The sequence below is a fragment of the Pezoporus wallicus genome, unplaced genomic scaffold (assembly GCF_028554395.1).
Source record: "Pezoporus wallicus isolate ANWC-B61680 ecotype Strahan unplaced genomic scaffold, APGP_CSIRO_Pwel_v1 contig_6598, whole genome shotgun sequence".
Lineage (NCBI taxonomy): Eukaryota > Metazoa > Chordata > Aves > Psittaciformes > Psittacidae > Pezoporus > Pezoporus wallicus.
In genome coordinates this window covers 830,799-846,304 of record NW_026637213.1, presented here as the reverse complement: position 1 = coordinate 846,304, position 15,506 = coordinate 830,799, and the positions used below count along the sequence as shown (strand labels likewise).

The 15,506-nt window shown below is 46.4% G+C and overlaps 1 protein-coding gene across 1 annotated transcript in view; it reads left to right on the top strand.

Moving 5' to 3' along the window:
• Positions 1-15,506, top strand: part of VANGL1 (VANGL planar cell polarity protein 1) — a 40,953-nt gene that overhangs the window by 9,899 nt on the left and 15,548 nt on the right. Inside the window, exons 3-4 of the mRNA XM_057404140.1 lie at positions 442-568; positions 3,245-3,852. Coding sequence (XP_057260123.1) covers positions 442-568; positions 3,245-3,852 — 735 coding nt within the window. The remainder of the gene's footprint in view (positions 1-441; positions 569-3,244; positions 3,853-15,506) is intronic.

The following is a 15,506-nucleotide window of genomic DNA, read 5'->3' as shown; positions in this document are numbered from 1 at the left end:
TTAAATCCCACCAATCTCAGAGGAGAAGCCATGAGGTCTGCAGGTGTACTCTGGTACCCTTGAATGTTCTTGCTTTGTACAAGGTTAACTGGGGGTTATTAACCAGTGGAAATAAATCTCACTGATTGTTCTCCAATGTTAAGTTCCTAGTTGACAAGACTATGTGGCAGGAACTAAAGCTGTTGTGATTAGTTCCTTGTATTAATTGTATACACCCCTCTGAGATGACACTTTATTGCTGATGGAGAGCTGTGTAGAGCAGTTAATCCCAAATGGAGTTGCTTGGAGAACGCGAGCTTTCCTTTCAAGCACAGCAATAGTGGAAGCTGTTTTAAGAGAAGATGGAGGTGATGGGGATGTATCCTGCCCCCTCTGCTTCCCTCTCCAGTCACAGAGAGGGTATGTGGTAACTTTGTTCTCCTCTTGCTGTGTTTGGCAAAGGAGCCGGGACAGGCACAAATCGCCACGAAGCAAAGATGGGAGTCGCTCTGAGAAGTCCGTCACCATCCAGACACCTCCTGCAGAGCCACTGCTTGGGAACGATGCCTCTCGGGCAGAGGAGGGCCAGGTAAGGAGGGAGTAAACTCAAATATAGTATGGCCTCCGGAACAGAGCATGTGACTTACTGGTACATGAGTAGGAAAAGTGTTGCTTGCATGCTGTTAGTAAATCACTACCTTGCAGGTGCCCTTGATTCATGCATAAAGCCGTGGTCTCAATCTTTTTTCTGAGAGCATTATTTTTGACAGCACTAGAGCTGATACGGCTATTCCTGTGGCACCAGTTTGCCTCTGTCTCCAGAGTGTCATCTGCCAAGCTCTATAGAAATACCTCTTTCCATCATCTCACTGCGCATTATTCAGGTCAACCCTTTTACCTGTATATGGGGGGGTTTAAGCAGGATTTGCTGTAGGTAATCCTGTAAAGCATGTTATGACCAGGGTCCCAGTAGGAAAAGAAGGCAAGAAATGTATAACTAATACAAAATAGCTGTGAAGGAGGGTGAAGTCACTCAAAAATAGTACAGTAATACTGGGTTAAATAAAGAATGGAATAATGCTAGGTTTCGATTGCACCTGGGATGGATCTGGTATTCTTTCTGCTGTAGCAATTGATGTGAAGGTGCATATTCATTTTCAAAAGATCATATGGAATGCAAGATGTTTCAGTGCCTCCTGGGCTGGATTTGAGTTGTGTAATACTTGGCTGTGGAGCTCCACTTCTGCCCTTTCAAATACACCCAGAGTAACTGATGCCCAGTTTCCAAACTGTGTATGGTAGTACTTGTAACAGTATTTGCGTAGCTCAGGTGGGCTTGCTTCATGTACTGCCATTTATCTGTAATCAAATGGTTGTTTTTATGAGTCCTGGCTATTGCTTCAAATAGATCTAAAGACACTGGTGAATTCTTAAGCCCTTGTTTTCATGCAGACCTCCTCAATGTGCATTAAAGCGAAAGCAAAATAAGTTGATGCATGAGCAAGACTTTTCTGCTGAGGAGCAGTGTGCCCTGGGCTGGGTCCAACAACTTTGTCCCCCTGCGGATTTAGACTTGTATTTCCATATAACTGCATATTTGTTTTGCTTTTGGCACTTCAAGTAGGAAGAGCTGAGGGTGAACTGAGATAAAGTTGCCTGTTGTCTTCTGAGCTGTAGCCTTAAGCTGCTGTGGTGCTTCTGTCCCTTCTCTCTTCTGCACAGTTTCTCAGCTCATCAAATGGAGGAAACTATGCAGAGCTATTTCATGCATAAACATGAAACAGTTGAAATGCTTAGGTTGCTTTACTGGAGACACTGGCAAAGAGGGAAATGTGATAGGAATATGCTGCCTTTCAGGACATACTACAATGCAGGTATCTCTTCTGGGGCCTCTGTTTTGGTAAGAAGGGACTCAGAAAATTAAAGATGCTGACTGCTTGTGGTTGGTCTGTCTGAAAACCCTACTGCTCTAGGCATGGGAGGTATTCATGTCTTGGAGTGCATTAGAAGTTAAATCCCTGGAGTTGTTCAAAGTAGTTGTGCTGCCTCTGTCAACTCCTTTCCCAAAGATACTTGAAGACTCTTTCCTCTGATGCTTTTAAAGAAGTGAATAAAAGTTTAAAATAATGCCTCTTTCTTTATAACAAGTTCCATCAGTACATTTAGCTGCAGAAGTCTGGGGAAGGTGTAAATCCTATTAATGACACGGACTGCAGGTAGATGGACACAGAAGGGTAGGAGAAAGAGCAGAACACCTGCTTCTGAATGAGTGTTTGCAGCTGCAAAGGTGTCAAGCAGCAAAGTGCGTGTATTGCTGCTGTTTGGTGTGTATTTATGGGAACCATTGGGAGACTTCATGTTCATGAGTCACTCCAGCAGCAGCTCTGAGTCAAATCCATACATGTTAGTGTAACTCTTTGGCTGTGCCAGCACCAGGAAGAAGCAATTGGAGGCATTGTAGGATGGGAGAACTGGCTCTGGTATTAGCTAGGGAAGAAATGAGACTTTTGGAAAACATAATGTAATCTGAAGCTTGACTGTATGGTGATGGCATTTCAGGTAAGCTGCTTTGTGGCTGAGTGGCTTCTGACAGTGTAATGGACACTAATATCATTGGTAGTCTAGGATCTTCTAAATTTAAAGCCCCATACCTGAAAATATCCTCTGTGACCACTATTTGTTGGTTTAATTCAACTTCTATTAGAATGGCAGCTATTGAGGGCAGCACAACCTTAGAGGATAGTAAAAGAAAACAAAGTGGAGGAACTTGCTTCTGTTACGGATGAGAAATAATGTGTGAACATGTTTTTGATTGCGCAACAACAACTAAAATGATGATTTCCCTTCCAGGTGCTTCTGTGGTGTACTTGCACCATAGAATTTGTGGGCTGGAATAGTGCTAGTCCTTGCCCTGCACATGGGAACTGATGATGACTCCAGTTTCCAAGAGTTACGTGGTATTACTTGTTAAATGTGCTGGAAGAGGTACCTCTGGGGTACAGTGAGTGGCATAGCAAGCTGAGCTACCTGCTCTACACTTACAGGTTTTTAAACACCTAATGTGTGTAGTCACTGGTTTGGACAAGTTGCTGTTGTTTCCAAAGCTTTGTTAATTTTCAGGGTTGATTATTCAGTATATTGAAGGTGTTGCTTTTGCTGTGTTTTTCTGGGACTCAAGTCTGTTTCCAGGCAAGAAAAATGGAAGACCTGGAAGGAGTAACCTAATTGTTTCAGTATGTTTTTTCTTTATCTCTTCATCCCTCAGGATGACAACTGGGGTGAGACCACGACAGCAATCACAGGCACCTCTGAGCACAGTATTTCCCAGGAGGACATTGCCCGGATCAGTAAGGATCTGGAGGACAGCGTTGGGTTGGACTGCAAACGTTACCTGGGCTTAACAGTGGCAGCTGTTCTCGGACTCCTTGTCTTCCTTACCCCCATCGCCTTCATTCTGTTACCCCAGATCCTGTGGCGGGATGATCTGGAGCCGTGTGGTACTGTCTGTGAGGGACTGTTCATCTCTGTGGCGTTTAAACTCCTCATTCTTCTGATAGGGACCTGGGCTCTTTTTTTCCGCCAGCCTAAGGCAGATATCCCCAGGGTGTTTGTGTTTCGGGCCCTTCTGTTGGTCCTCATCTTCCTTTTTGTGTTTTCCTACTGGCTCTTTTACGGCGTTCGCATCTTGGACTCGAAGGACACCAACTACCAGGGCATAGTGCAGTACGCCGTGTCGCTGGTGGATGCTCTGCTCTTCATTCACTACCTGGCCATTGTGCTGCTGGAGCTACGACAGCTGCAGCCCATGTTCGCTGTCAAGGTGGTTCGGTCAACGGATGGAGAGTCACGCTACTACAGCTTGGGGCACTTGAGGTAGGTACAAGCCCTTGAAGTCCAGTGGTGTGTATAAGTGTGGCTGTGCTGTAGCATGCAGCATCGAGTGCTTTTGAACACGTGATATTGCTGGTTTCTGAATCTTCCCCCGAGCAGTCCCGGAGCCTCTCCAAAGTTACCCAACTGAACCTCTCTTTCCCTCTGTGAGTATTGGAGGGGATGGTCTTCCTTCAGGAGTCCTGTGCATGTCTGTGAAAGAACTGTTGAAATAACTTTAGGCTGGTCAGTGGGCTAAGCCTGATGAGATCTTCAAGATCTTTCTCTGGGCTTCTTGACCTATCTCCCGATTGGAGGGGAGAGGCCTCCTTGTGTAGCTCTTTGACTCTACAGACCTGGCACTGCTTTGAAAGCAGCCCTTTGGGCCATGCAGAACATCAGTCCTCTAGCAGCCTGAACCCAGGACACAGGGGCTGAAGGAAGAAGTGGTCCTGAGTGAGAAAGCATTCAGTAACCTCACATGCTGGTGAAGACATCCATTTGTCCTCACTGCCCTGTGCATCCAAGAGGAGCTTTATAGAATGGTTTGGGTTGGAAGGAACCTTAAAGCTCATCCAGTTCCAACCCCCTGCCACAGGCAGGGACACTTTCCGCTGGACCTGACTAGAATAAACATCCTTTGGGTTGGATCAAGCACTGTTGTTTGGATCTTGTGTGTGCCTTTTGCACACAGTTGCCTTTTGCAGCTGGTTGAAATGCTTGTGTTCAGGTGTTCATGCTCTGAAGCCTGTTGCTGTGACAGGCTGCCTTCAAGGGCTTAGCCACACTGTGGGATTTGCAAGCTGCTTCCAGTGACTGGGGACTCTATTTTTCCTAAGCTCTTCAGGTTTGTGTTGGCTTGAGGGAAATAGCATTTAGCCCTGCTGAAGCAGTTGCCTTGATACAATGAAAATCTCCCAACACTTCAGGCATTTAGGAATAATACTTTTAATGAGTACTGGGGCATACATAGGTGCTTTTTTTCTTTTTTTGGCAGCTCTCTGTTTCTGGTTTGGTTTTGTAGTGTGATGCTCTTTTTGCCATAGGTATGGATTGGTTTGCTGGGTCAGATGTATCTGGGAATCTTTGTGCAATGTCTGTAGGTATGATGCGTGCTTGCTTCCACCTTCCTGCTGAGGTTAATGCTTCCCTCAGCAAAGCTACAAGAAAGGGCAGATGTCTCAATCTCCTTAGTTCCTGTGTCTAGAAATCTCCTGGTTCCTGTGCCACTGAGCACTGAAGATGATTCCCCAGACTGTATGTGCACTTAAACATCTGTTCTGTTTATCCTGTCCAGACCCCTATGGCATGTATATCTGTTGCAGATGGAGAGATTAGTGTCTGCTCGTTTAATTGGATGTAGGAATGGTCTCCTGCAGCCACCAGCTTAGCAATGGAATTGCTTTGAAGCAGATTTAGTGGTTGAAGCTCAAGGCTGGGAGTTGATTCCTGAATGTTGTTTGTGGTTTAATGGAAGAACTCAAAAGCTTTCTGGGTGAACTAGGTGTGGACCCTGCTGTATTTTCCTTCTCTGTAAAATATGAAGAAGAGTCCCTCTTCTGTAATGGGAGTGTTCCCATTGACTTAATGAAAGGTCACCTTCAGGGTTTAAAATAATGAACTGATCTCTGTTGGTTTTCTTGTGAAACCTTTGATTTATTAAACTTTAAGTTAAGAATTCCTCTGTGATAAGTGGCAGTTCCAGCATAACCTTTAAAACTACGGACATGGAGAGATAACTACCAGAGTTCCTCTGTGCCACAGCTTTGTGCCTTGAAGTGTGCCAGGGCAGTTCTTATAAGTGAATGCTGCACAGGAAGTTCAGTACATGTATGCATATATGTATGTATATACACACAACACTGCAGGTTTGGTTTGAGAGAGTTTGCTGGTTGTTTGGTTGTAGATTGTGGTTTGTGTTTAGAGGAATGAAGATGCTATGCATCTGCATGCCTGGCTTGCCATTGAAGGCAAAGAATTTGCTCGAGAACCAGGGCCTAAATATTCAATAGCATATGTATTAGAAAGTGTTCTCTCCACTTCTCTTTGCAGCAAGGTCTGGAAATGACTTGGGTGTGAAAAGTTGTAAGATCTGGGGTGAAATCAGACATGTGGAAATTAATAACCTGTCATTTGTTGGCAAGCTGGCTGGAATTTCATTTGGCCTATTGAATCCACACCATGCATCAAACAGATGCTTCAGTGTCTTGCGCTGCAGGAGAGTCTCATCAAGGGAGTGTAGTAATGGTAAAGTAGTGTTGCTTTTTCCTTTAGCTCCTCACAGATGAGGATAAAGTAATTGATGTTTGTTTTGAGACCTGTGCATCTTTCCATCTTTAGTAATGTAAAGGTGAAACTGTAGGTCTGATCAGTAGCCAGGTGCCTCCCCACAAAGGGACAGTTCATTCTCTGTCTTGCTATAAGCAACGGAGTTACTTGGGAAATTAGGGAACTTTGGAACATCTTTGCAGTATAATATTGCCAAGTTTCCATACAGGTATTGACCTGCTTGTCAGTGACATGTCAGTGCAGGTCACAAGGGGCTGCATTTTGCCTCTGGTTGACTCTCTGGCTGAGGCATGGGGCTGGAATGGGAGGTCTGCTGATGAGAGGCATGCAAGGACAGTTTGGATTAGTCGGAAGGACTGGAGAAGCAGCCTTGTGGGTTTCCTGGAGAGGCAGGGATAGTTATGATGGACTATGTATATACTACTTATTGCTGCCTCTGGCCTCTCCATTTACCACCATGCATGCTTGCCGCACCCCTACACTTTTAAGGGGGTCTTAGATGGGTTTGTGGGCTGACACCTGGCAGGAGGAAGCATGCTTTAACAGGTATAGCAAACTGACTGCCTCCTGAAATCACAACCTCAGCCCAGCCTTTTGTCCTCTTTATGCTCTCAGATATCTCAAAATTTTCCTCCCTGGCTGTTCATGGAGTTAATCTTCCTCAGCAGTCCAGTGTGCTCCAGAGAAGCTGGTGGTGAGAAGGCTCATGTGGCATCTTATCAGTGTTGCCGCTTGGAGTAGCTCTGGATTTTCCACAGGAAAATTGCTGATATTGACCCTTTTAATCCAAGGTAGAAGCTTTCAAATTCTAGGTCTTTTCTGATGAGGCAGAGGGGGCTATGCAAGCATGAGCACAACAGGCTTTCTAGAGGAGAAAGGAAGAAGACAATAGCTCCGCCACTCTTCTGGAAACCCATGGTTTTGCCAGGCAGGGTGCAGACAGGATTTTCCACCCACCCTGGCTCCAAACCCAGTAAAGAAGCTGAAAATGCTGAGTTAGGGATTCCACTCCGCCCCCAAGGGCCCTAGGTCCAGGAGGGTAAGCATATTTGGAAGTAGCTCCCCAAATTCATATTATAATCAACTTTTTAATAGGCTGCCTTGGTCCCACCCCCAGCACTTTGGCTGTAACTCTTCATCTGGGAGACTTGAACTGCCAAAACGAGTGTTCCCTTTGGCATCCATTCAGGAGCTGGAAGGGGGAGGTAAAACTTATGTTGGAGTCCCAGTGAATGTGGTGCCAAGTCTCAGCTCACTGCTGCTCCTGGTAGGAAGGTTTGCCATGCAGAGGGAATGCTGTATGGTGGTACATGAGTGAAGAGCAGGGAATAGAGGAGATGCCAGAAAGGTCAAGCCTGGGAAAAAGCACGAGGTTGGGTGGGAGTTCCAGTGAGGCTTTTGAAAGCACCAGCAAAGGGAAACAAAGGTGGGGGAGCGCAACAGTAGATGACCTTTCAATTGAAAAGCTGCTAGTTTTGTGAGCTGAGGCTTTGGTTTGTCCCTACGGATAGGACACTGGTGGCACCTGTTATCTACAGTTCAGTACCTTCTGGATGGCTCAGAAACTACGTAGGAAGGATCTTGATGGAGAAAACCCTCTTTTCCTGTAGTACTCCCTTCCTCTCCAGTGGATACTTTCCTTATCCTAGAGCTTTGCTAGTGTAGACAACTCAGTATGAATGGCTTCAAACACATGTGGTGATTACTGATCTTGCACATAGACTGAATGTTGGGCTCCAGTGTAGGCTTGGTTTTCTGATGTTAGAAATGACTGAGAGTGGGTCTTTCTCCCTTTAGCTCATCTTTGCAGTAGAGATATGAGGAGCAGAGTCATAGTAGTTCATTATGTGTTGGGCTCTATGAAGTACTAAGAGCTTCAGTCAGCTTTTCTGTCCTTCCTGGCATGGGCTTGCCTTTATGAACCCCACAGATGGCTGTGGAGCAAGTGGGGAGGCCTCTGTATGCCTTTGGAATCAGGGTACAGATTCTGCAGAGGGGGGTGAGCTGGTTGATGCTCTCTGAAAGGGAATGGCATAGTGGAAGCTGATGCCACTTTTGGCCTGGTTGCTTTGGATTGATAGTCTTTTATTTACTGAATCTGTGGCTTATAAAACATAATATATATATAAATCTGCTTCTAAAACTAGGCTGTCAGTATTTACTGATCTAGTCTGATGAGCTCCCTTCTCTGTCCCTGTGTTCCCTAGTGAGGGAGTGTGTGGAGGACTAAAGAGCAGGAATAAGCTGCTCCATACTACAGCCTGTGTTTGCAGGTCCTGCACATCTGACCTTGCAACAACAAGGTATTGCTCAAATCTGTTTCCCCTTTTCAAGGGTGAAATGGTTATAATGAACAAAACCCGGTCAGCATTTGAACTGCACAGAGCACTCTTGCTTGGAGTTGTATCAACACTTCTCTTCAGGTTATGCTGGCCTAAAGTCTCCCTACCCCTCAAGAGGAAAGCTTCTATGACATATAAACATCTTTGGTTCGATTTCTAGCATAGCTTAACCATGAGTTTAGGAAACTGGATCTCTTGAGGCAAGAGCTGCTGAAATCTTGTGGTTTGTGGAACTTAATAATGTGTGTCCAACTGGTTGTTCATAGTGTGACTGATCCCATGCACTCATAGGCTATTTCTCTGTTCAGTCAGGCTGCAGAGCAAGCATTGGTGCACACTGGTGCAGTGCTGAACCTGCCCAGCTACCTCCTGCTGGAGGCACTCTGGACTTGTGTGCTCTTCCTCTACCCTGTGTGCAATTTGCTTGGTCTGCATTCCCAGGGGTTAGAAGGGTTATGCTTATCCTCCTTTCTCTTGGGGGTTTCTTCAACCCTTACCATAGTGACAAACACTGTGATGAAGGAGATTGAGCTGATGAGTTTTTACCTTGTTTTGTAGCAAAACATCTTATTAACTCTCCTGCTGCCTTGATTACAGGAGCTTCTAGAATAACATGTTCCACAGACTCCTGACTTTTCAGACTGTGTGAAATCAGCCTTGTTCCTGAATGCATTTTCTCAGTGCAAGGCACCCTGATGAGCATTTGTGTGAGCGTCCCCCATCCCTGCCCTCACAAAACGCGATAAGCACCATTATTGAATAAGTCTCTCCTCCCAAGAAGTTCTGGGATAGGCAGCTAAATGGGTGCTAATTGCATCTGCATTTGTAAAGCTCCTGAAGAAACTGGGTGCTCTGCTCCAGAGCAGCTTCTTTAGCACTGAGAGGTGTCAGACCTGTGACCTCCAACCAGTGTCTTTCCAGCAGCACTTTACCTAATGGAGTGTTTACAGCTGCCTTTTTGCAACTCATCATTTCCCTGTTGCTTCTTCATGTTCCCATTCCTGAGTGTGCAGAAGTCTGTCCACAGCTGCCTGCCAAAGGCAGTTGAGTATTAGCACCCTGCAAATGTCCCATGCTGTGGAGTAGGGAAGGAAGGTCTGGCCTGGGGCTGAACTGGTAATGACTTGATGGGAAAAGACTTCCAACCACATTCCTACTTCTTTCCCCCTCCTGTCTGTACCTGCTGCCTCTCCTCCAGGAGGATGGTGCTGCAGAGAGCTGTTCACCTGATGGCTCTTGCCATGAGGCTACCCATGGAATTGCAGAAGGGAATTTTCCAGTAACCTCTGAAAAGCACGTGTTCTGTTCCCTGCTGAGTAGAGGGGATTCTCCTTTGGTACTCCAGATGAGTTATAGGAATGGTGTCTTGTTCTGGTTTATGAGGGTCTGTTTGGTGGTGCACGGGGCAGTGTTGCCAGCAAAGTTCAGCTTAGGACTTCTTAAGCTCAGAAGAGTTTCTCTATGGCTTCACATGCAGAGCTGCTCATCCTTTTGATAAAGGTGACAGAACTCGGGGAACTGAAGTGCTTGTGGTCATCTTTCTTACCCCTCTCCCCTTCTTTGTTTGATCTTCATCTTTGTTCACCCAATGCCCTTTGTGCATACACCACCTCTCCATTCCTTTCTACTGTGGAGTTGCGTGTCCTGGAGCACAGCCCAGATGCTGGTTGTATTGTGCTCCTGCAGATGCACCAGGCAGCAGTGGTGAGTGGCACAGAGCGAGTTATGCCCTGGAGCAGTCTCACATTTTTGGCATACTTAATACTTACAAGTTTACAAGTTTACGAGCCTTTATGTAAGTGAAGGGCCTGCTGTCAATTATTAATCCTTCTTGCCAATACGGTATTACTTGCTCCCTGATGGGGAGCTCTGCTAGGCTCCATCCTTCCAAAAGAGATGGTGTGGAGGAAGTGCCATTGGTTTCATCTGCAGGGATTTCCCCTCCAGCATACCCTGTACTTATGGGGTTTGTCATGTAATTCCTTTCCCCCTGCTGTCAGTGCCCTCCAAAGCACCTGTGTGTACCACCCACAGACGCAGATGGTCTTTCTGAAGCTGCTGAACAAATTCCGTGGCCATGAAGATACTTTTATCTTCAAATGCTGGGGGGGGGGGGGGAGTAAAAATCCACCCCCTCAACCTTTGACATCTGTTTCTTGTGGTGAATGCTGAAATTCAAGTATTCTGCAAAGGAGTGAAGTGTGCTCTATGCCCCTTGGGGGAGAGCAGGAGGCTCACTTCATGGTAGAAGTGCAAGAAATCATGGATTTACAGTTCTTGTACAGCACAACTGAGTCATGGACAAGAAAACTGGAAGCTAATTCCTGACTCTACCCTGAAGAAATAAGAAAGAGTTAATAGGGAGATGGGTGGTCATAAAAGAGGGGGCTTTGGTTAGGTGTTCCCCCAAAAACTGAGGGCATTCTTGTCCCTTATAACTTGACTCACCTTGAATGAACCTCTGTGCTTAAATTCCCCTTATGCAGTTTAGGTCAAGTGGAGACCTGAGGTGACAGTTTGGGGAGAGCCATTTCCCATTTGATAGCAGAACAGGCTCTTGGCACAGCAGGAAGGACCTTAGCTGAGGTTTGTGGGCTGCTAACTGCAGCTTGTGCTCCCAAAGTCCTGGTGGAGGGTCAGCTGCATCCTTGTTGCACCTGGAATTTTGATGTTAAGCTTGGAACCATGGACCATGCCACTGTGTTGTTAGGGTTGCTGGGTGAGATGGCTCTTGTGCAAAGCGTGCTGGAGTGGTGGATGCTTTGTGGTGGAGGGATGCTGGACTGTTGAGAGGGATGCTCCTCTGTGTGCAAAGGTCTGCTAGGGTGGAGCATTGGTTCTGCCTCTTCAGGCCTAACCATGTAGGCTCGCAGGGAAATAATGCTCTGAGATGTTGTGAGAAAGATCCTAGGAGAGGCTAAAGCTGCTGCTGGAGCAAGAGCTGGTTACTGATGTTTCATGGCGGTGGCAGCAGCTAAATGGAAAATCCTATTATAGCACCAAAGTTCTGCTGCCAGGAGAAGCTTTTAACTTTGTTTCTGTTGTTTCCTTGGAATTGAAGTTGCATTCCTTTAGCTTTCACCTAAAAAAAACCCACAACACCCAACAAAAAACCACCACCCCACCCTCAGTTACTTCATAACTATTGATGTAACTTGAAGAATTCCTTGTCTAAAGACTCTGGCCTTATTTGATGCATGGTCAGGTTATAAATTATCTTGTGAAAATGCAGACTTCTCACAGACTTCTTGCCATACCTGTCAGTTCCTGCATTTTGATCTCTTTTTCCTTTTGATGCTCATGCTAATCAGAGGCATATCATACATGTGTGCTGGGAGGGAGAGGAAATGCACTGCTGTCATGGACTGCAACTCCCAGGGCCTGGAAGTGGTAATCCAGCTATATACTGCTGGCTGCTGCAAGGTTTCTAGGTGCTGGAGAAGGGGTACAAGCTTGAGTTGGAGACTTATGGGTGCCCTGCAGCTTAGGGCTTGGGGGAGTCTGGTATTTCGTCCCCTGTGTGTCTGTACTAAGGTCCTGTTTCACTCTTGCATGCAGGGTGAGCTCTTTCTTGCTCCTGCCTCCTGTGTTCAGAAGGTAAAGCACACCCTGGTGTTGTGTTGTCCCCTCTGACTTGCTTGAGACTCCTTAAATTCTAAATATAACCTCAACTTTTGAAGCCTTCCTCATAAATACTCAGTGCACCGTCAATGATGTAAATGTATGATCATAGTTTGTCACTTCTTAAACTAATGCTGCTGAAAAATATCCATCCTGTCAATGGTCTGATCCTTCCTTATCCTCCCTTACCCCTCTCAGAGAAGTCGTGTCTGGTTGGACAGGGATCTTGATAGCAGAACTGGCAATTTATATCTCCTTATTATTTATGTAGCTTTATAGTTTGTGTGTGTATCTTCCTTACTGGATTATTTAGCCCAGCTCAATTTCTGCAGGCATTTTAACTGCCCTTCCTTTGCTTAAGGGTTACAGAGGCTTCTGGTGGCAGAAGAAAGGTGAGATGGGGCAGAGGGAAAGAGGCAGAACAGCATCCTCTCATGGCAGTGATGGTTTCACTGAAAGCAATCCTGCCACTGTCAGCATGAGGAGATAGATTGTGCATTGCAGTGCAGGAGCACTCCTTGATGGTGCATGTTTGTCTGCTAAAGTGTGCTCCTCTGCTGGGCTTGAGGATAGCAGAGACTCAAGTCCTTGCTTCTCCTGTCCCCAGCAGGCCTAAAGGGAACCAGCTGGTGGCCCAAGTGAGAGGGACATCTCATGGCCCAAGCCATGTTCCTTAAGGTGCAGAGCTGGACACAGCATTATCATTGTGAATGGCAGCTTATTGCTGGGGGCTTGGTGTAGAGTCGTATCTCCAGCTGTGAGAGTTCTGTGTCCCCAACATAAGAAGGGCATAGAGCTGTTGGAGCAAGTCCAGAGGAGGCCACGAGGACGATTAGGGGCTGGAGCACCTCCTCTCTGAAGCCAGGCTGAGAACACTGGGGCTGTTCAGCCTGGAGAAGAGAAGCTGTGTGGAGACCTCAGAGCAGCTTCCAGTATCTGAAGGGGGCTACAAGGATGCTGGAGAGAGACTCATTAGGGACTGTAGTAATAGGATAGGAGGTGATAGGTTCAAACTGAAACAGGGGAAGTTCAGCTTAGATATGAGGAAGAAGCTCTTCACTGTGAGAGTAGTGAGGCACTGGAACAGTCTGCCCAAGGAAGTTGTGAATGCTTCATCCCCGGCAGTGTTTATGCAGGTCTCCTTCCACAGGGCTCTTTGGCCTCAATAGTCTGCTCAGCTGTGGAGATGTTAACTGTAAGATCTACTGCAGCAGCATCCCTGACTCTCAGATTGGTCCCAGGTCTGTGTTGAGTTGGTGCAGACAAATGGAGCCTACTTGGGCTGTTGGTAACTGGATGCAGCACTTGTGCCCCAGGAAGCTATCTTGCCCCTGCTTGCTCTTCACCCATGTGTGTCTGCTGTGCCTGTATCTACCATGCTGTCCAGGTTTGTGGGGACATCTCAATATCAGCATCTTACCATCATCTTTTCATTTAAGCTGCGGCTTTGTGCTCTTCTCTCACTGCCTTTCTTCCCAACCTGCCAATTTGCTCAGTAAATAAAGGAAACCTTTCACAGCTTTGGTTTTGCTTCAGTGTGAGCAGATGGTAGTTGTTGTTTTTTTTTATTTTCCCCTAAATAAACAAGTTAGTATATTCACTAGGCCAAATTTCTGAGCTGTAGGTTGTGGATCCAGTAGCTGCTGCTTTCCAGATCCAATTCAACTGCTCCTGGCTCCTGAGGGTGCTGGGTTGGGCTTGTGGTGTTGGATGTCTGGCCAGACGTTGGTTTGGTTCACTGTGGGTGTCTGGGACATGGCAGATACGTGGCTCCTTTGCTCTCATCTTTCTTCTGTGCATTGCAGCAGACCCTGGGGCAGGGAGGTGCTGGTAGCAAGAACTCCCTTTCTGCTTGATGAGAAGGTTTGCATGTGTGATATATGATCAAAGGGAAGTTGATGTCTTTAGTTTGAGAGCTGTTGGGGCATCTGCATGTGGTTATTGGTGTCTGAGGAACTGGTTGAAATCCAGCCCAGGCTGTTAGTGCCTGAAAGCTGCTGTTGTCCACTGGCTAATCCATGAGCTGTACTGTTTGGATTTAGTGGTTCTTCTGGGTATCTGCATGGTAAGTGCTTGAAAACAGCTCCCACACACAGTGTTCCTCTTGGAGAGGTGGTCTTAGTGTAGGAGGATACTAGTGGTTTGCTTTGGAGCCTGCTCCGTATCCTCAGCCTTCTGGGGAGAGGTTTGGCATGCCTCATGTCCAGGCTTTCACAAGCTGCTCTTTCAGATGCAGTCCCTGAAGCTGCTCTTGTTGTGTGCTCATGTACCCATCCCAGTGGCCGGGCTGAGATAATCAGTGCAGCATACCTTTGCCACATACTAGCAAACTCCCCTTTGCTGTTCCATGAGGGGCCTAAAGACAGCCTTCCTGGTTACCTAGGCTGACCCACTGCAGTAAGGCATCCTAGAATTGCATACAGTGAGCCTGGAAAGAAGCTTTGGCTCAGCACGAGCTTAAGTCTTTCCTTGTGAAAAGAGTCCCCTGCCTCCCATGGAAAGCTCTTCTGGTGTTCTGGTACTTCCATTGCTTCTAAAATGCATGTTAGGCTTTTGCAGCTGATTTCTTATTGCATTTTCTATCTGTTGAATATGATGTCAGGGGTGGTAACAAGTGTCCTTGTGATATTTGCTTCCCTTGGCACTGTGTAGCGTGAAATGAGATGTTCACTGTGTTGCTGAGGAAGTGTGGTGCTGTCACAGTATCTGACCTCACCACAGTGACTGTCTTTTCCTGGTAAACCATGTTATTTGCCCTTTTGGATCACTTTGAGAGGATTGTCTTCTCCTCCTCTTCCTCCTCACTGTATATTGCCATTAGTAGCTTAGGTTTTTGTCCTAGTTAGTGATACTAACTGCCACCTTCAGTTGTGGGAAGTGGAGGCAAAGGCAGTGCGGCTGCTGGGAAAGCATTCAGCAACATTTGAAGTTCTACTGATAAAGGTGCTGGGACCTTAAGGCCCAGTTAACTTATTGAACTGTCAGGCTGGGAAGTTTTCTAGAAAGGGAATTGCAATGGGAGCATGCCTGTGGGTTTACTGGGGTTTTGTAGCTGCTTGCTAAAACTGAGCTTTCTGCACTTCTGTAGCAGCATCTTTTGAGTACTGGCCTGGGAATACTTTTATAGGGTTCTTCAGGGAGGCTTAAATAAGTAGGTTGTTTGTTTTGTTTGAAATAAAGGAGTGGATTTCTTTCCTCCTCACACGGAAGCTTGGTTATACCCTCCTTTTTAAAGCTCCCATTTCCTTACTCTGAGCTTATCTTCCCTATAGAATGGAAAATACAGCGGTAGACTTGCGGGGTCTGTTTTCCTTTCGCCTATATTGGATGGTTTTGGCTAGGCTGCTGTTGTGAAAGGCAAACAAACCCCAACCTGAAAATGAATCCTAGACTCATCCTTTCAGT